The sequence below is a fragment of the Bombus affinis genome, chromosome 16 (genome assembly GCF_024516045.1).
Source record: "Bombus affinis isolate iyBomAffi1 chromosome 16, iyBomAffi1.2, whole genome shotgun sequence".
Classification (NCBI taxonomy): Eukaryota; Metazoa; Arthropoda; class Insecta; order Hymenoptera; family Apidae; genus Bombus; species Bombus affinis.
In genome coordinates, this window is record NC_066359.1 from 1,953,954 (window position 1) to 1,975,563 (window position 21,610).

The 21,610-nt window shown below is 36.9% G+C and overlaps 2 protein-coding genes across 6 annotated transcripts in view; one reads left to right on the top strand and one right to left on the bottom strand.

Annotated features, from left to right (window-relative positions):
- The window catches only part of LOC126925240 (uncharacterized), a 79,444-nt gene extending 59,192 nt beyond the window's left edge, over positions 1-20,252 (top strand). For 3 of the 5 annotated variants that reach the window (XM_050740589.1, XM_050740588.1, XM_050740590.1), the window contains exons 5-9: positions 693-947; positions 5,928-6,032; positions 8,369-8,551; positions 11,895-12,194; positions 14,610-20,252. In XM_050740589.1, the coding sequence (XP_050596546.1) occupies positions 693-947; positions 5,928-6,032; positions 8,369-8,551; positions 11,895-12,194; positions 14,610-14,789 (1,023 nt within the window). In that variant the 3' untranslated portion in view covers positions 14,790-20,252. Of the gene's footprint in view, positions 1-692; positions 948-5,927; positions 6,033-8,368; positions 8,552-11,894; positions 12,195-14,569 lie in introns of all 5 variants that reach the window. The other 2 variants (XM_050740592.1, XM_050740591.1) reach the window with 2 other exon arrangements.
- The window catches only part of LOC126925219 (midasin), a 138,027-nt gene that overhangs the window by 106,622 nt on the left and 9,795 nt on the right, over positions 1-21,610 (bottom strand). The window lies entirely within an intron of this gene.

Consider the following 21,610-nt stretch of genomic DNA (forward strand, 5'->3'; position numbering starts at 1 on the left):
TCATTCATGGAAACAAAAAATGTCATGAAAGAAGCGCTGAGTGTCATTTTAACAATAGATGCAGCAAGCACGGTTTTATTTAATCGAACCACGCCTCGTAGAAGTCACATACGACGAACGCAGATTATTTTCAACTTTCTAGTCACGTTTATGAATAAAATCTAGTCTTTAAACCATTGGAATTAATATTTCTATTCTCTACTTTTCAGCTAATTTTCAAATAAAATAACTTTTCAATCAAATTCATTTAACTCATAATTATTGTCGTTACGCAACGCTCTTGAACGTCTCTTGGCTACTTTAATGAACTATCTGGAACGTGCTACAGAATTTAATAACGCGTTTTTAATATAGCAATATTAGCTTCTAACATAAAACGCGAAATTTAATAAGACAAAGTGCGTTAGATTGTTCTGCGCGCAGAATTGTTCTGGAATTCCACTCGAAACCTATGCATACAGTGAGGAAAATTTGAAATAAACCAAGTCGTTCTTACGTTCATTTTCCTTTCATATCCTAACAATTCTCTTCCCATTGATTTCTTTCTTTGTCATCCAACACGAGTCTGACTACAAAGTTCGAAGAAAACTGGCGACAAGTAGAAGCGTGTGAAAAATCACACGCCACATTTCACAGCATCCAACAGACGTATCGAGTAGCACAAAGCCTCGTAAAGACGCGCTCTGTTTCAGTGCGTGTTATTCGGCACGTTCATGATATGGTTCGCGAGCATCACCATCAACCTGGGCCCGACATTTTTAAGCGGAGCGCTAGCCGCGAACACGGAATCGGGCCACAATGCACCGAGCTGCCCTCTGGTACATGGCCCATTCCGCCATTACATCCTAAACGTCCTCTGGATCGCCATCAATATGATTTGCGTCGCTCTCACCCTCATCCATCTTCGAAAACTGCACAAAGACCTGACCAAGGCGAACGTTGAAGCGGTACGTATCACTTTTCGCGTTTATTCTTCCAAATAAATGAGCTACTTCCACGCATGCTTCATCCCTTTTGCTCGCTAAATCGCTGCACGAGATCACGTGTTCGCCATTTTCGCGAATTATTGCGATTACACCGGAGAATTGGGTCAAAGTGTTCCTCGGGGAATTATGATGTTTCGCAGATTCGTTTCAGGTATAAAGAGAAAGATTACGCTGCTTTACATCTTTATATCGGGGTTTTGCTTTATGGGTTTTGATTATGGTTATACAGGGTGACTTGAAAGTGCATGTTCATACTCTGGAGGATGGTGCGTGAAGGTTATTAAAACATTTTGACCGCCATGCCGAAATCACATGTTCCGCTGAGGGCGCCACGGGAGTATTTTTATTATTCAAAGCATATAATGGCAAAATAATAATAAATTGAAGATGTAAGACAACATTCTTCCCCAATGGACCGTTTATCTTATTAGTAACAAGCACCTTGGTAACAGTTGATAGCGACATATTTAGCTTCGTTTATTTCAACAAACCATACGCTTTCGTTATTTCGTCGTGAACAAAACGTGCAGAATATATTGTTGAAACGTGTAGAAGATATCAGTAAACAGTATTATGATCATTTTTATGATTTCGACGAAACATTCGGCTGAAATGGTAGAGGTTCGCAAAGAAAATTATGTTTGTGATAAACCAATGATAGTGGTAGATTACAAAAGAAGAAAATGTGCTGCAGATTTATCAGATCAAATGATAGCATATTTTACACCACATAGAAGAACCCTCAAGTGTTATATAAAATTAGCTTTAGAGTTATTGTTAAATACATGAATTTCAAAGGCGATGATACTCTCTAAACAAGCAACAAAAACATAAATCAAGGTATCAGATTTTAGAATGGCACTGGCAATGCACCTTACACAGTGCCATTCACCAGAGCAGTCAAATATACTTATTCGACAAAGATTGCCACAGGAAATACAGAAAAAAGAAGGGCAAGCGTACCTGGCACGAAAATTTTGCAGAGAGTGGTATAAAAAAAATGTTAAACAATTAGGATCAAAAATTGCTAAGAATCGGAGGAAAAAGGTGACCACCTATTGTCCAGATTATATTGATGAATCACATTTATGTTTAAAGTATTTTAACACAGTGCACCGTTAGATGCAAGATTTCTTCTCATTTTTTTTTTTATTAATATTCTAATAAAAATGTTTATTTGTTCAATAGGGCACTTTTTATTTCTATTTATCGGTTACATTCAAAATACCCTAACTGTCAATTTTCATACAATTTTTACAATTATAAGAAATTGAAGCGTTCCGGTCACCAATGGCCAGCGTGGCGTCACAAGAGAAACCGTGATGGGCCATATATGACCCACGTGGCAGTCAAAGTGTAGAAATGTAGAAATCAGTAAACGAAGCGGCGATACATCGATAACTTGCTGAAGTTGCGAACAATTACCGCGTGATGTCTAGGTGATGCATAGCGAATATCATTTTTCGAATACAAGAGAGAAATCCAAACGGCACAATCTCCTCCACAGCACTTTACAACGAAGGATAAATGGAATTCCGATTTTTTCGTAACATCAACGTCTCTTCTTTATTTTGGCTATTTGTGTTAACACTTAGCCAACCGAATAGGCAGATCCCCCCTCTGTGAAGAACATCGCTGCGCGACCAAACATGAAGATCTCCCTTTTTTGACTTTAGCAACGCGTTTTCCTTTTTTTTTTGTTGTTTTGTTATTATCAGTTATTGTTTACCTGGAATTGTTGCCAATTAATTACGTCACCTTTTCTGCTTTTATAAAGTACAGTATATAACAAAATACACCACTTTAGTGGTGTTAAAATTAATTAAAAAGTTACACAACAAGTTATGACTAAATAAAGTTATAATCGAACGATACCACACTATAAACAAATATTAAAATGCATTATGAATGTTATTTTCATCTTCAAGTCCTGTTATTTATCTTTAGCCATCTTAAATGGTTTTAATTTCACCTATATCTTTTTATATTTTTAGTTTGATGTTTTGTATAAACAATATGTAAACTTCTTTGTTTTTTTGATAGTCCTAGATTAATACTAATTATGTTGAGTCCTAATATTAGTCCACGATGCTTGGAAAAATGCGCGATGGACAACGTCGTATAAGTTGGCTTGTCCGAGCGCGGTGCAAACGTATAGCTCGCTGTGGCGCACGCGGTTGGCTAAGTGTTAACACTTACCACTTTTGCATTGTTTTTGGTAAACGACTAAAACAAATCTGACAAGTAAACGCTTCATCGAGAGACAAGAGCTTGCACAGATACCTTTTTTTCGTAGCCGCTTTAAGCGAACGATTTAAAAGAATAGCGTACGCTTTTGTTGTTTGGAAAATAATCCATCGATATAACATGTGTGTTACAGAAATATTACGATAACACAAGTAGAGAATTTGACGTATTGAACGCAATCCATGTCTGACTACAGAGAAACCAAGCTAGCGCCGTTCGTCAGTTCCTCTCTCTCTCTCCTTCTCTTTCACTTCCCGTCATTAATTTCGCGTATCTGCCTCGTAAAGGAACGATACGAAGCGTTACGTACGCGTTGATTTCGGCGCAGCTTTGGTGCACCGATCGCAAAGCGAAAAATATTCGAACGATCCTTTATCGTAGGTAAATACGTAGCTAAAAACGATGCTACGGATGAAAATGTTTGATAATAGCCCAGAGCAGTGTATTTCATTCAACTTTCATGAGTTTCTAAATTCGTTCGTTTCCAAGCTTCGTAATCCTCAAATATCAAAATTTCAAAGTTGCTCGATTCCGCACGATTTACGTCTATAAATTCCCATAACGTGGAAAGCCCGTATAAAGTCGTACAGGGCAGAATAAAACCATAAACCATGTATTATATAAAAATTGCAATATTTTACAATTTAGTCGGATTTACCTGCGATCTTTTCCAACTTCGATATACTGGAGAGGACCATTTAAAAAAATGTAAAACGCCATAAAAAAAAAGTATATCTTAAAAGTATAATATCTTAATCCCATATTAAAATTAAACCTAAAACTCGTATTGGATTTTCTCACTTTACGTGGAAACTCGTTTACGATGCGAGCAAGTGCTTTCACGCTTAAACCAAAGTTTAGTTATAATACAAAATTAAAAGTACAGAAGCGACACTCTGTTTGATGGCATTTTACCTTCTTAACACTTTACCGACCGATAGTCAAATTAACCGGTTTTTTGTCGCCGACGCTTACCGACCGATAGTCTATTCATCGGTTTCTGATCGCCGACAATCTTTCTTATTATTTGAGCAGTAATTTGTTATTTACATAACTTGCTCAATTGCGTCAGTTGCGTTGCTTTGCAAGCTCCCACAGTTTTATACCAATTCGAAAAACTTACTGTTCGCGACGAACAAAAAGAATCGGTATTGGAGAGTCTAAACCGAAACAGAACCGGCGCCTGAGTTGCCGGTCGGATGTGCGTATGCTGTTGAACCGCTAGAGGTCGGTAAAATGTTAAATAGCCCTTTTCGATATGTTGGAGTTTGAGAACAATCGCAGATGTACAGCGTTGCCAGACAATTCTTCCAGAAAGACGAGAATTCTCTGCATTTATTTCTGACTCGCGCACTTTCTTTTCATCTTTCACTGCATTCACCATGGCCCGGAAGAAATATTTTTACACTAGTTCATGAACGTGCAGAAAGAAGCCGACCAAAGTCTAATAAATTTCATCGATAGGAATCTATTAGGCGGTGTAGAACGCTGATAAAACTTCAAAACGTTCTGTATAACACATAAAATACTTTCGCAAGACAGTGTACATGCTAAGTTCTACGAAACGTTGACTCAGAGCAAACACAAAGAATACTACGTCCTCTATAACTGAAACACGGTTTCCTGGCGACTTAACAGGTAGTTTGCTTTATTAACGCAAACGTCAGACACGGTGGCGACTGATTAGGCTGTAATTAGTAGCCACTAATTTCATTTTGTTCGGCAAATTTGCCAATCCGCTTAGCAGTTGAGGAAGTTGTAAGTCAATATTAATAGAAATGAGCGTTCGTTAAAACACCGATGAACAGCGATGACTTGAAGCTGACAGTGGCTTGAAAAGCTAGAATTTTTATTCTCTTCGGTGCAGTGTCAACGGAATTTTTTTTCTTATTATTATCATTATTACTTTTTTCTTTTTATTTTATTTTAGTGTAGTAGTTTTTAAGCGTAATTTTTAAATTCGATTAGATTTACTGCTAAATTTAGAGAACGATTATTTGAATGGTAATGATTAATTTATCATTTTTCTCGTAATTAGCAAAATAGGTAAAGAGGAAGTAATTAAGTTAGTGAAGTAATTAGATTTTCTATAATTTGAAATTTTTGGCTTTAACTTGCTGTCGAAGTAGAATCGTTTTAGTGGAACCAGCAATTCGAAGCATAATTTTCCTTTTCTCTTGTGGTTTTCATAATTTGCATTTTTTTTAATTTTGCGACGAGGAAAAAGTAGTCATTTTCTTTTAACCATGGAATTTCATTTCTCATCCTCTTAGTATTAAATATGAAAGTCGTTTTAGCGTGTAAATTAGAATTTTTTTCGTAGTTACTAAATTCTTTTATATAGCATGATATAGCGTATATAGTATACTAAAGTGTTTAAGTATAATTTGTTTATACAATTTAAACGATTAATTTACAATCTTCTTTTTATGTAACTAACAATCGTAGTAGAATTTTTTCTTCGTCCTTTTGCGAATGAACATATCTCTCGAAATTCTTAACTTTTTTCTCATAATCAATACGATTAATTCTCGTTTATTATTAACAATTTTATTAAATTATTCAGAGTTTGATCGCACTGTGTACAAATATATTTCAGGGATTTGAGATAGAAAACACAAGGATTTTTGCTATCAATCGCACCAACGTAATTTTCCTTCATTTTCTACTGAAAATAATCGATTTTTGTATCAGGTAAAGGTAGCACTACTAACGATTCTCGTGAATACAACGGGTAACCAACAAACGAACGCGGTTCCTGAAAATTCTGCCGCATCTACGAATGGTGGCACGCCCAAGGTAATAACGAACAATAAATCACTCGCTATGAATCTGCTTCTCTTAAAAAAAAAAAAAAAAAAGAAAAAAACGCTGTTATTACGTGTCTCTTCGTAAAACAGTTCCTTAAAAATATGGACTCGCGTATTCAAGATACCATTCGTTGAAGATTCAATTATTTCGAAGAAATTTCTGTTCAGAATGTTTCTTTGCGAATTATCTAGCGTACGATTTTCTCTCTTGTAGAAAGCTTGCCGCATTGAAAACTTTAGAAAAAAAACAAAAAATTCATGCGTTATCCGTTTCTCAAAATGCTATATGAACGTTTGAAAGAAACAACACATAACCTCACATATTCTGGAAATAAAGAACAGACAGAGAAACACGATCGACAATTTTATTCTCCCGCAGATTAAAAATTCCAAACAACTCGCCACATTTCGATAGATCCGGCATCTCCGACATGTAACACAACATTTAAGAAAAGAGAGGATCTTACGATCGTATTCTCTACAAATCAGAGTGATAAAGAAAGAAAAAAAAAAAAAAATAAAAGCAACACCATGCAGAATATTATTTTTGCTTAGATTAAAACCCTGACACCCAATGTTGTACGCACGGCCGGTTCATTTCTCCTGGTAACCTCATTTGCATTGTTCAACCGAGCCACCTCATTATCACAGACAGCCTCTGCAATACGTTTGACAATCGCGAGATATGCTCGAAAGGCAGCTCTAACCTGAGGATGGCTGCAGACGGGTCGACCGACAAGAAATTTTACCAAGTCGCTTCGTGTACATGCAAATTTACAGTCGACTAGCTTAATCGACTAATTGTAAGCGGTCGTTCGGCAAGCAGCGCCAGACGAAGAATCCGAAGGGAGCGGAAGATCGAAAAAGTTGAGTTCGCTGGTCGAACCTGCCACTGAACCACCAGGTCCGGTCAAACGACCGCTTTCAAAATCTAATTCGAACTTGTACGTTCACTGTCGTTTTTTTCGCTCATCTGACTTTATATTATATCAATTTCTCAACTTTACTTAACATGTTGACTGCCGCGTCACCCGCATTCGGGCGACAGCAAAGTTTCTAATGGGGCCGCGTCACCCGTATTCGGGTGACGATTATTTGACTACTTGCGAAGGATCGTCGTAGATATTTGAAAAGATATTCCACTGGAAATAATAAAACTATAGAATTATTATAAAAGTAATGCGAAAATGGTTTATTAAGAAAATTATTTAGAATGTAAAACTTTGAAGCATTCTATACAAAGCTGAGGTTGGTCGGGACGATTTGGACAATAAGTTGTTGTTTTCTTTAAATTCTCCCGTGTCTCTGATCGGTCCGTTCGACGTCTTTTATCTGCATAACATAGTTTGCACGCGCGTCTAATGCTTCTTCCGGAATCATTTTTCCAAACGGCGATATTATGCTGACTCTGTCGAAGACAAGGATTTTTTGTATTTTCAGACAACCCTAATAATTTTCCAGCTAATAATTCTCTAAATTTTCTAATATTTACATCCTTCCTTGTTGCAATTTTCTGATACAAGTAAGTTTATTATTTTGTCATCTACGAACAGCTCAAACACATCATATGGATTAACATCGCCAGGTAATTGCCTAATGAGGCCGTCTGTCTCGGAAAAAGGAAATGACTTCTGCCGACCACTAAATTCATCCCATTCACCAAATTGAATCGTACTTTCCTCGGTATCATCAGTTCTTCTTTCTTCCTCAATGACCAGTTCTTGTAAGATCTCGTCAACAGTATCTTCATTACATTCAGTATCACTACGATTACACTTATCAATATCCAAATCAGAATCAGACGATGTAATTCTATTTCTATTTCTAGGAAATCTGATTTCTTTCTCATCGCTGCTATTCGAATTTGTGTAAGCCTCGTAAAAGCTTTCTTCTTCACTGCTATTTGACTCACTAAGAAATAAGTTTTCCATCTTTCTTTTCGACATTTTAACGAATCAGGACAGAGATTTTAAATTATCTAAAATATCGATGGGAGTACCTAGTAGAGAACGCTTGGTACTGTGGCACGCGTAGCCTGAAGAAGATTTCATTGAAGACACGCGTGCCAGTCAACGTGTTAATATAAGAATTTACATGTATATATATACAATGTGTGTGTATGTTGATATGTCAATGATCGAGCCACTCGACGCCAAATTTCCATTGACACGAGACGACTCGCTAAAATTTCTCGCCGGTCTAACACCTGAGTCGATCCCTCTGCGGCCGCCCTGAAAGAGGAACAGCGTCGACCGGCACAAAACGCTCTTCTAATGTCAGCGCATCTGATTTCGTCGATCCGCTAAAAGGGAAGTATTGCTTCAGAGGAGCGGAGCGGCGGAGGAGCACCGGAAAATGAGGAATTACTTAAAGAGGATGGAGAGGGAGGGCGTGCAGAGGGTGAAGATGTTTCTGGTGGTCACCGCCGCGTACGTTATCTTTTGGGGACCACTGTTCTTCGTCACTCTGGTGAATCATCCTATCATCGGCAATCCAACTGGTTACGAGGTAATTGCGAAATCGCCCGCTAAATGACAGTTTTATGAAAATTCACGCCAACAAGTTCAAAAGACAAAAAGGCCGCACGAAAACAGGTAAAACTGACTCTATTGGTGTTGTTGCGTGACTCTTCACGCTCTCTCCGTTCAGTCAGTTAAACCTCGTTTACATTGCACTGCTACTTTTAGTTGAAATAATGAAACGATCCAACTGATCGAATCCAGCCGTGTAAATTACAATTTGAAACGATTTCTGCACGTTGGACCAGAAATAGCCGATTCTTCTATCTCTGGTCGAACGATCAGAACGTTAATTCTTCCGAGGTAACGCGCTCTTTTTCGCCTTTTTTCGAGATTCCTATCTTTTTACTGGTTTCTCTTATCTCTCAGTCGCCGAGATTAAAGAAACATTATGTTGCTTTTAGTATTAGGGCCGTCTACTTATATCCAGGTGTGTTATGTCGCGGGTTTATGACACCGTGTAGGTGGTTTACTTAAGATTTTAGTTTTAGTTTTATGTTAGCTTCGAGGACGCTCGAGTACTATGCGACTGCCCCTTCTTCGCTGTTCTAAAACTGAAGATATCGAGGTTACGAGGGCTCATTGAATTTCCTGGCAGAAGTGGCGTAACATTTTAAACAACGAATAAACGTCTGAACAACTTATTACAGTCAAAGACATCACTTACAATCTACAGCGTCCTTTTTTCTTATATCCAGACGAAATTCAAATTTTCTACGATTCTTTTTAAGCGTCGTTCACGGTAGACAAATAATCGTACATATTGGGTTGGCAACTAAGTGACTGCGGATTTTGTCAATACCACCTAATGACAAAATCCGCAGTCCCTTAGTTGCCAAGCCAATAATTCGATACAACACTACTGTACACGTTGTAGCTGTTTGCTTAAATGGAACTTCGCGAGAAAGCAAAGAGTAAGACAATTTCGTCATTTATGGATTCTGATTTAACGTCGAAGTCGTGTTTTCATAATTAAATGGATTCAAGTTGGACGAATTTCTGCAGGAACAAGGGCCTCGTTAATTCAACACAGCTGCAATTAAGGCCACCTAACGGTATATCGAATCGCCAAGATTCAACATCTTTAATTGCCGATGATTCTTTGCCTTCGATACGAAATATCGAATTTTTCTTAACGATTCTTCTCGCTAACGATTAACATCTTCCACTCTAATTTCTATTTCCACACGCAGACTAACCGAACGTATAGGAAACGCGTACATTGAAAAACCAGATTTCTCAAAGAATTGGACAAGGGATCGTTTCACAAAGCTACGTAGAATTTCACCAGAGAATCTGGTTTCTGGTTGATCAGTTCACGTTTAGGTAGCCAAGAGCAGGCGAAATTTGATTTCAGAATTAGAAGAAAAATTACTGAAAAATCCTCCGACTCGAACAATGCTACGACACTGTTCTACTGCACTTCTCCTGTGTTTCACGCGAGCAAGCGTCAGTTTCTTTCAAACATCGACGCACAAGCTTTTCTAACGTGACAACCATTCACGAACAACGGATACGCGCTGTCATTTCGCTTCCTGGATGCACAATACGAATTCAAGTTCCATCTTCTCGCTCTTCTGTTCCAGTCACAAAGACCTCCATCTTCTTCTTCTTCCTCTTTTTTTCGCGCGTTTCTCGTCTTTCCACAACGAGATGCAAGAATAAGTTCGCCAGATCAAAGGCATTGATTAATAGCAAACGCGAATGCAGTCAAAGTGAGAGATTATTCGTTGATCGTCAACTGTATCGAAAAAGAGGAAATTTACTGTAAATCGAGTACATTCAAGGTGAAGTAGATCTACGATAAAAATATGAAACACGTTATTTCATACGTATCGTACGAGAATTTCTAAGAACAAAGAAGTAACATTGCGCAAGAGTTCAGAACTGCCATAAGTCAGGACAATGTCGTCCGCCTCATTTACGCGAACACGATCGATTCAGTAACACCCCGTTAAGTGTCTACTTTCCTCTTGCGAGTATTTTTATTCAAAAGCAAGTCGTTTGATCAGTTTCTCTATCAGTTTCCAGTCTTAACCCTTTGAGTGCTGAATACTCACGGCCTATACCGTCCGTACGGACGGCGCGCGTCTAGCGCTGACAATCGCTGTGGACGGAATACTTTTTCGTTAGACCGAACTCTGTTGATTGACTATTCAAAGCGCAAATCGTAATAAGTTATAGTAATTCTTTTGCACGAGATTAAATGATTCAAGAGCGTTTTATTTTTAGTTATTTTTAATTATTTATTGTAAACATTGAAATTTACAGTTAACTAGAATTTGGGTAATAAACTAGAAAACAATAAACTAGAAAACTAAATTTAGTAAATATAACGCAAGTTAATCATTTAGTTGTGTGTGAAAAATTCAGTGCTTGAGAAAACTAAAAAAACCAGATGTAGAGTTTTCTTACAAGTGGTGACCACTTCAATAATAACGAGGCACTATTGGCATTTGTTTACTGCCGTAAGGAATGCATTTATATTTATTTCACACAAACGTAATAGTATTACTTCTGCGTAGGTATTCGGAAAAATTGAAAAACCCATACATGCGTCCTTAGTCCATACCGGGCACTTACAGAAAACGCATATATATGTCCTTAGCCCACACCGATAGCTTTCGCCAGACACCTATATGCGCCCACAGCACTCAAAGGGTATCGTCGTTAGTACAAAACACTGATAAACTGCCCTCAGACTAATTTCAGTTCTTCCCTCGAATCCAAGATATTTCTAATACGAGACACTTGAGAAAAGACGAAAGTAGCTCACGAGTATTCGTAAGAGAAGACAGTGCTGAATTCTTCTTTTATTCGTGAGACAATTTACCGGTGAGCAATGAACTGAATGCATCGAGCGACAGATGAATATGGTCGATGAAATTGTCTCAAACAGCCGAAATTGATCTGGCCAAATTGTCTCAAACAGACAAAAATACAAATTTCTCTAGTCTTCTGATAAATAACACTTCTTCTTCGACTTTCTCACGCCACAAAAGCATTTAGCTTCTTCCCTTCCCATCACTCGATGAATGGCACCTGACATTCTCTGACGTTACTCTAACGTCTACGTAATTGGAATATTCGAGCGATCTTCTCATACGAGCTTAAGTTTGGAGACAGTTTCACGAAGCTTTCCGGGAATATAAATTCAGCAAAAGTTTTAGAAAAAGTTTCAATTTGTTTGCTGATCTACCTAACGAATCCTCGACGCGTCAATTAGCCTAAAGATATTTGTAAACGCACAAACTAGAGCAGCTGCGTTCTAAGATCATGCGAGTTGATAGAAATCGATCGTTTTTACAAACGTGGGCCAACGAAAATTCCAGGTGACTCTACATATCGCGTACGTCCACGCATTCGTGAACCCGGTGCTCTTCCTCAGCATGCACCGCGGCCTACGTCAAGGCCTGTCGGAGTTCTTCTGCGGCTGCTGCGAGGTGATCGCCAGCTGGATTCTGGGTCCAAGCATCCCCGTGGAAAGCGTGCAGCCACCACGATACCACGAACCCATGGAGGCGGTGCCATCGCCGCCGGAACCACCGCTGGTGCAACCCGATGCGTGTCCGGATCTAACCGACGTGGCACTGCTCAAACCACCTTTGCCACCCACTGGCAAACATTTACTGGTATTTCAAAGAAACGCTTTCTCGCCACTTTCTACGTTTTCTATGACAGTCATCGTAGAATAGCATCGCGGAAAGAAGGTCACGTTGCTTTACGAGCTGCTGATACAACTTTGTTGCTTACGAAACGATCAAAGAACTGGCTGCTATGCAAAAATTGTAGCTTTTCGCTTGTTAGAGAAGCTCTGCGCTCATTTTCTCTGCTTATTCGCGTAGACTACCGTGGATTTTCATCTGTTCGTGGGAAATTTGTTGATGCAAAAATACGCGTAAAATGTCGAAAACACGGTACTCGTTGTAATATTCGCATAATTCGGTCGGCTTACACGACGTTTCGTTTCTGTTGATCTATTGGATTGGCAACTAAGTGATTGCGGATTTTCTCATTAGGTGGTATTGACAAATCCCGCAATCACTTAGTTGCCAGCCTAATAAATATGAGTTTGCGCAAAGGAGTATTCAATTTTCCTTTATTTCTTATCTTTGTGTCAAATGATTAAAAGTTTGTCGAGTATTAGGTACACAAACAGACGATTGCAAGCTTCCAGCGAAACTGCAAGTTTATTTAAAAGAAAATACAGCAAGTTCTTCTCGATCAAAGTATTCGCCATTGGTTTCTTCCCTAACTTCGAACCATCCATCAGCCAAGTGATGGATTTATATCGGAGAAATGCTGCGTCTTCCGGCCGGGATCCGATCATCGAATTACTTTAGTATCTGATCCATTAATTGGAGATAGGTATTTGATAAGGAGAGTAATGTCTGGCGACTAAAGTAGCTGCTGCAACGCGTCTCCAACAACATTCATTACGATTTTTCATCGCAGAAGCAGCGTGCGATCCAACGTTGCAATGGTTTATTGAGTTGGCAACTAAGTGATTGCGGATTTTGTCAATACCACCTAATGACAAAATCCGCAATCATTTAGTTGCCAGCCCAATAACAGACGGTTCAAAGTTACAGAAAACGACAAACAAATACTTTGATCGAACGATTTGCGGTATCCCATTTTTTAAATAAACTTTGAGTTTCGCTGAAAATACTTGGATTGTTCATTCGTATAGCTAATAAACGATTTTTCAAAAATAATTTCGTTCTAATTTCGTAGTACAGCAATCGTTTAAGAAGAAAAAATATTAGAAAAAAGTAGCGATAGTAGCAAGATACGTACACTCCTCGCGAAAAAGATAGCCCGGGTGTGTTGTCTTTAATTTCTCAACGACGCGTGTCAAGTTTTTCGTCTGTGACGTATAATATGAAAACATTCTGAGCTGAGAATATGCGGTTCGTTGAAAATAATTAAAAATATTACGAGGTTTAGTGTGTAACAAAAAAATTGTTTTATTCTAAGAACGAAATGATAGCACACTCTGTTAATACGTTTAGAAATTGCTCAGTAGATCATGATCTATCAACGAGTAAAGATTATAGTACAATATTATACAAATGTGTAAGTATGGGAGGCGGAAAAAAAATTAAACGAGTCTGAAAAAAAGCAAATTCTTGAACTAAAACAGCAACAGTTATTAGTAGCAGAAATATCGAAAGTAATAAGAAGAAGTCGTAAAGTAATACAGAATTCCTTAAAAAAAGTTAAAGATTATGGCAAAAAAGAAAAATACTGGTCGGCCGTCATCGTTATCTGATCGTGATAAGCGAGCAATTATGAGCGTAGCTTCCAACTGGCAGTTAACGACGAAGCAAATAATGAAAAAATCTAGTGTTAGTGCCGGTGTTTCGAGTGTTCGTCGAGTTCCACTATCCTGCAAAGATATTAAGAGACTAAAACTGAAAAAGGAACCTTCCTTAACAACGAAACACAAAGTAGAAGGTTTACGCTTTGCAAAAGAAATAGTGCGTTGGAAAAAGAAACGGAGAAGGGTACTATTTTCAGGCGAAAAAAGATTCAACTTGGATAGTCCTGATGGGTTGCAATATTATTTTCATGACATAAGAAAAGAGACAATGTCAGCAATTCAACGACAAATGGGAGGAGGCAGCGTGATGGTTTGGGCGGGTGTCGGTTATTTCGCCAAGACAAGTATCAAGTTCATCAATGTTAGAATGAATAGTGTCCGACACATAAATTTAATCAAAGAACAAATAAATAATCATGCAGAAAGCATTTCTGGATCTGATTACCTGACCTGAGCTCATAATGTTTTCATATTATACGTTACAGATGAAAAACTTGACACGCGCCATTAAGAAATTAAAGATAGCACACTTGGCCTATCTTTTTGGCGAGCAATGTATCTGCTGTATGCACAATTTCGAGCACAATTGCAAGCACGAGAACAGCATGCAAAGCAAACCACCGGTGACTCTATGATGTTCGTCATTAATAAAGGTGTCCTTCTCTACACTTTCTGTTTAAGATTAACTAATCGTAATTAATCGCGGAATTAAACCGTACAGGACGACGTTATGATCGTACCGCCGGATCCGTGGACTCTGGTTTCAAGGTCGAAAAGCACGTCAAGCGTTTACGAGGAAGACATTAGTAGAAGATCGAGCATTTTGTTACCGCCGGCCCCGAAAATAACCGACTCGGAAGTGAACGTCAGCCCAACTAGCAGCGATCTACCTAGTGAATAAACTTTCTTAACATGCTTCCTTAAACCAGCAAGATTCAATTACAGAATTCCCTTTCTTTCGCGAACTTGGTTCATTGCTTTGCTTATTATGCATATCATTTGGAAAGTTTCAACGAGAAAATTTCGAAACAATTTCATTACGAATTACGTAAACGTTCGTCCATAGTTTGTACGTTATTTTATTTTATAAAGCAGAAAATTCCTGTTAGATGGAAAAAGACAAATTTTCCTTGCAGTTGTTTCAAATTATACTAACGAGTTTTTCAACAATTTCCCTGGAAAATTCGATCAAATTATGTTGGAAATAGGAATACGATATTTTTGAGATTTGAGGGAAGATACGTTAAAAATTGTTTAACAAATGCTTCTTCCAACAGAGAACAAAGTGTAACACGTTAACAATTCGAAGATTTTCGAACGACAAGAAGAAGAATGTTTCGAGAATTTTATGTAAATTCTTGTTTCAATTATTTTTAAATCTAATCGAGGATAGATTGTGCGTGATGTTATTATTATATTAAAAATTAATAATTAATTTTTTAATGTTAAAATGTTTGTAAAGAGCTCTGTAAATTTGTGTAAAAATGTCTTTGATTGAAGTTGATCCATCGCATGTTACACTACGCACGCACAATTGCGCGATCGATTGTCGCGAAATCTGCGAAACTAATCTATAATTTACATTTAAACAAATCTCTAATTTATAAATTCCTCGCGTTACAAAATTAATAATAATTCGAGTATCGATGAAAAATCGATAACTAAACGGAAGAAAATAAAAATTTGTATGTCGCTAGTTGCATTGTCGTAAAATCTCTTCGATCGAATTATTCGATTCTTATTGTCGTGACCATACTTGGCGTATCTTTAGTCGTACGAGTAATATAATCATTAAAAAATCAAGAAACAGTATACAGTAGATATTAAATGTCAGTTAGATGAAAAATAAATACTTGGTGTATAAGAAGACGATGGAAGAAATTTTTATCAATTTTCAGAAGATACTTGTCATTCGTTTTTAATCGATGGTATTGCGAGATAATTTTGTAAAATGATCATATTCGTCAGCGATGATGAATTTGATGAAAGAGCAATTTAATGTTTGTAATGTACGAAAAGCTGCAATAAACGTTCAATTCGTCCTTTGAAAGAAATATCGAAAAAATGCTGAATAGTATACGTTTAATATTAAAAAGATACTTAGAATTTCTATAAATTCCTATGAATTCTCCGAAGCCGTTCCAAAAACGACCAAAGATATTTCCAAAATGAAATTTGTCCAATTTACTAAAGAGATATGCACGTACGCGCGATATCTTCGCAGCGCTGAAGAGTAGAACTCCATGATGTCGATCGACTGACAGAAGATTGCAAATGGACAACAACCGAGAAACTGAGTTGTCCACTTGCAAATTCCTCTTCATAGGCTAGGAATCCTCTTCGAAACACGCAAACTTTCCAAGACACGCGCGAAAATGAAAAGAAGAAAAAGAAGACAAATCCGCGGGACGTTCACTTTCCGGTCGTAACAAGCAACCTGCATCTCGTAACGAGATACAGGCGCGTAGAAACAAGCGAAGAGATGGAAAGACAAAGGAAAATCGTTGCCAAAGAGGTTCTGTAAAGAACCGTTCAAACAATAATCTTCGAAGATTGCCAAAACTCGAGAAGAAGAGATAGGAGAATGATCGTTTCGCCAACGTTAAGCACGTTTCCATGTAAAACTTCGCTTTCTAGACGACTCTGTTTAGATAACGCTTTATTCAATGAAACTAAAAAATCAATGAAAATAAAATAAAACGAAGTAAAGTAATGGTAAAATGAAACGAAGCAGAAGCGAAAGCGACGCGAAGAAACAAGCTAGGGATTATTTAAGAAAAGTAGAAAAGCGCAGAATGTCACCGACAAAACATAAATAGTTCCTTAAATTGTGAATCGAACAGAGCATTAGCTGCACCAATTAGCGATCAATTAAGCGATTAATTAGGGATACGTTAGATAGTCTGCACCTTCGAATGAGCTTTCCATTAAACTGGGGACTCAAAGTGATCGAGATTTTGCCTCGATTATTACTATTATTATATATATATATTATTTACTATTACGATTATCCTTATTATACACGTATTATACAGATAATTATATACAGAAGGGGAGTCGCATGTGCGCATATACAGGGTGTCCGATAATTAAACGCTGTTCGTAGCGGTGTCGAGCGTGAAATTGTTCGATATACGATGTATAATGGTGAAACTGTAACATGATTTTCGTTGTAATTAGACTCTTCGTTTAACGGATATTTGATATATATATATTGTAAGATCTTATACTACAATTAGTTTATTTATAATAAATGGACTAAACAGATGTTGATTAAACAGGAAACGATCGTTGTTTAACGTGAACTAACCACAATAACGTATTATAATTAAGACAACTAGATAGTTAATTTGCAACACTCGTCAATGCTCTCACTCACGCGAACCACACTCTCTCGACAACACATCTCGCACTCCCTGACTTCTCAACTAACACTGACTGTTAATTCGTCTTTCTCCCTTAGCGTCCCTTTGTCCTTTGCTTAGCCCCACCACGCACGTGTTTCGCAACCGTTTGTGGTCAGGGTCACGTAGGCCTTTTCCACGAAACTATTCGATTGACCAATGGCACACTTGGGCTTTCTCGCGACATTGTTTATAGTTCGCCCGATATCCCTTAGGCCTCTCGTCCACGATACTACAATATATATATATATATACTGTACTGTCTGTTTTCGTTTGAAATATTCTTCAGCCATGAATAAATGTTTAATTCGTGAATAATGGAATTATGTATTGGAATAAAAGACTGTACGACTCTGTATTGACAACTTCTCATTTACTTTTTTCGATGGTAAGAAATTAACACGTTCGTGACTGTCGAGAATATAATGATGACAGAAATTCGATATAAAAATTTCAGTTCACGGTATATCGAAATCTATTTATCAAATGAAATTTATGAAAATTAGTAAAATTTTAGATTTGTCAAATATCTGCAAGAAACGACACTTTTCGAGAAATGTTGTCAAAGTGAAACGTGTTGTCAAAATGAAAACGTAATGAGAATAAACTAGTCACTCTGTATATGTGTATATGCAGATAAATATATACCTATACATATGTATATATGTATATGTATGTATATATTATATATTTTCTATGCAAAAATTTAGGGATTTCCGGACGTGCGTTCTCTGAGCTATTTTTTCTTGTAACAAAAAAAAAAAAAAAAAAAAAAAAAAAAGAATACATGTTTTAATGCATGAATTTCTCGTTTGTGATTAAAGATATCTTTTTTTCACTTTTCTCCAGTAAATAAAAATGTTTGGAGTTTGCTGAGAAGGAAATAGAAAAACAGCGGTGGTTTTAATTTAATGGAAAATTTACCAGATATTTGTACGCGAGTTCTAAACAATTTCCATCGAAAATGAGAACGAAGCGTTTTATTGGGTTGGCAACTAAGTGATTGCGGATTTTGTCAATACCACCTAATGACAACATCCGCAATCACTTAGTTACCAAGCCAATATTTGGTATACGACCTTGCATAACGTGTCTGAGAATTTTGTAGATTTGTATTATATTTAATTTTATATTACTTGTATTGTAATTGAATTTTATAGAAATATTATGGTCGACGTTTTTTCCATTTTTTAACGTTGCCAAACGTATATTTCCTACTTCTAATAAACAGTTGAGACAAAACCAACTGTATTTTCCCTCATTTGCTGTATTATTCATACCAGGAGCAACTAAATCTTTAGTAACTGACGCTGATCGAAATTATTAACGACGACTGTTCGACGAAAATTTAAACAAATATTCACCTAATCGTTGCAAATTCTAATTTGAAAAAAAAAATCTTGGAACAGTACAAGCCACGATATATTTCACTATAATTAACAGTTGATAAGCGTAAAAAACCTTTTTGATCGAAATCTCCTAAAGTACTCAAAATATACAAAACTTTAAAAGCATACGAAAATCAGCAACATCGGTTCATCCTCAAAAAATTAGAAAAATTAACGATCAATTTCTACGATACAAAAATCACGAAAGCTTCTCATTCTGCACGAATAATTTTCGTAGATGATTTTAAGAATTTGCATAAATTGTATCGCAAGAACCACCTAACCGCCAAGAAATGAATAAATCGTTGAAATATCTAAGAATTGCGATAATGAAGGAACGGTAGAACACGACTCCAAATATTTCGTTACTGCGATTATTATTTTATTTTAATATTACTAATATTATAATTATTATTTTATAAATTTTATATATTATATATAATAAATTATTTATAATTTAGCAATATTTACGTGGCCAACTGCTGCTTCTTACGATGTAAACTGCGAAAAATCGGTATCATTCGGAACGCAATTCTAGCAATTGCGCGTCATCGCGTTGAATATTTCGATAATGGATCGAACGTAATACAGAATTCATAATATAATTACCACGCAACGCTGAGAATCCGTGCATTCGATCTACGAATGCAAACTGCGATAACTAGAACGTTTATCGGTCGAAATCCTCGAATATAAACTCCATCTGCCTTGCGATAGCGTCTTCACATTTCCAGCTTCCTATACACAACAGTGTCGATGCTAACAAGAGAAAGAGAGAAGAGAATTGCACAACTCGTGACAGTTATAGACCTCTGGTGGGATAATTTCTCACCCAACTATAGCAATAGATCGAGAAATTGTGGCTTGCAGATTATATCACGTGGGTAGAACAATTACAGAAACAAACTGGTTCCAGTGAGAACAGTTTGCAATTTCGATCGAAATCATCTGCCGCTCTTTCGTTTGTGGTAGAAAAAGAAGAAAAGAAATAAAAGCGAAATTGAAAACCGTAATATTTATTGGGAAAGTTTGCAGGATGAAAATTTCTTTATTATCCGTTATATTTCTCTGTTTCTATAATTCGTCACGTAGTTCTTGCTTTGGAAAGAAATTTTCCTTTTTTTTCGTCGATGCCGTCGATCGATACGCGTGGAAGGAAATTTAAAAGCGAGAAACGCTGGATATACGCGAGCTGAGCCGTAATCCAGCAACATTCGAAAGACGAAAGAAATAAAGTCCGGAAAATCCCTGAAACAATGTCAATTTCTCTGGAAAGACTTTCGTAGGAGAAGGCGGAGTAAACTTACGAACATTACTCGTAAAGTATGTCTTTTAAAAATTATTAGAACGTGAGTGTTAGCCAGAACGACGATAGCGTTAAGGATAATTAGTTTAAGTTGATGGATAAACGGTGCCTGGCAGATCGATAGATATTACGCGAAGATCGTGTGAAAACATTGATTGCGATATTTGTATCGTTGATTATACAACAATTATTTGCGTTTATAATATTATAATATTACGACATCGATGTTACTAAGCGTGTAAATAAAGATAGGTTATCTTTGACAATGGCGATATTTTTTAATCTTCCTCCATTTTAGAAACTTCACAAAGGTTGTGATGGTATTGGTGGAACAAAATAATTGTTTAAAAATAATTATTTAATTGATACGTCATGTTGCTCGCGCTAGCTGCACACGTTATTTTGATATTTCGTTGGATTTAAATAGAAGAGGCCCGAGTGGCAATGAGCAACAGGAAAAGTTGCCCGAAGCGAGACTAAAAGCTAGAAGCACTTCAAGTCGTCGGGTACAGACGTTATATTCCAGCTTCTGCGAAAGAAATCTCATTGATCCTTTGGTGGCGTGCGATTACCTGGCCTCTCGAGTCTGACAATGGTGCTCGTCCATCAACTTATAACAGTAAAGACTCCCTTTGGGGCGTTTAATTTCAGTTCTTCAAGAATAACATTAGTTATACGACGAATAGAAAGAAAATAGTACGCCAGATACAGAGCCAATGGAAGAATAGAAGAACTGAGATGAAACGACTAAACAAATGGTACAAGCAAATCGAGTAGAACGTTAACGACGCGACCATAAGAAGATAAATGATAAAGAAAATAAAGAAACAGAGTAAATAAATTTTCTCAATGCGATTGTAATAGATTTGAACGCGCAAGCAAATTAATTCAAAAAATTCAAACACGCCGTTTGAATATTTATTAGAGGATGTAACGTGAAATGCATTGTAAATTAAATTAAATTCTTCCACGGCTATACCATACTCCGTCATTCGTAAAATCGTGTTGAAAAATCGATTTGTACGAAAAAGTCGCAATTTCAGTTTCGGCTCAAAGGGAAAAGTTCCATTACACTACTGCGGACGAATCGATGCACCCATAAAAAAATCCTGTCGGCGGAGAACGGAACTCATTAAACCATGCAAATTTTCCCCCTTTTATTTTTTCCTTATTTTTATTCGAAACGGAGTTGGTCCGGTTGCTGAGATCGCTCTGTGCATAAACGAGTTTAGAAAATTTCGGTCAGATCGCTACTACTTCTACTTAAGCAAGATTGCTGCAGCAAATTTGTAAGCAAGAAGCTTACTTGATTTAATTAAAAATTTCAATGTTATCGCTTGATACATTTCCCCTCCTTGTATGTAGTAAATGTATAGTTTTGTTTTTTTAAAAATGATATAGTTTGAATAAAGTTTATGTCACATTGATTGTAAAGTTATTAGACAATAAAAAGCAATGAAACCTGAATTTGATATATTACCAATTACATTTTATGTCATAAATCTACTTCATGATCGCGCATGAAGTAATGTAAATGTCAAGAGCTCATTTATTTTAATTATCTTGTCTACCAGAGCTGAATTTACTGAATGTTAGTTTATTAGTTATAAGGTATTGCTATTTA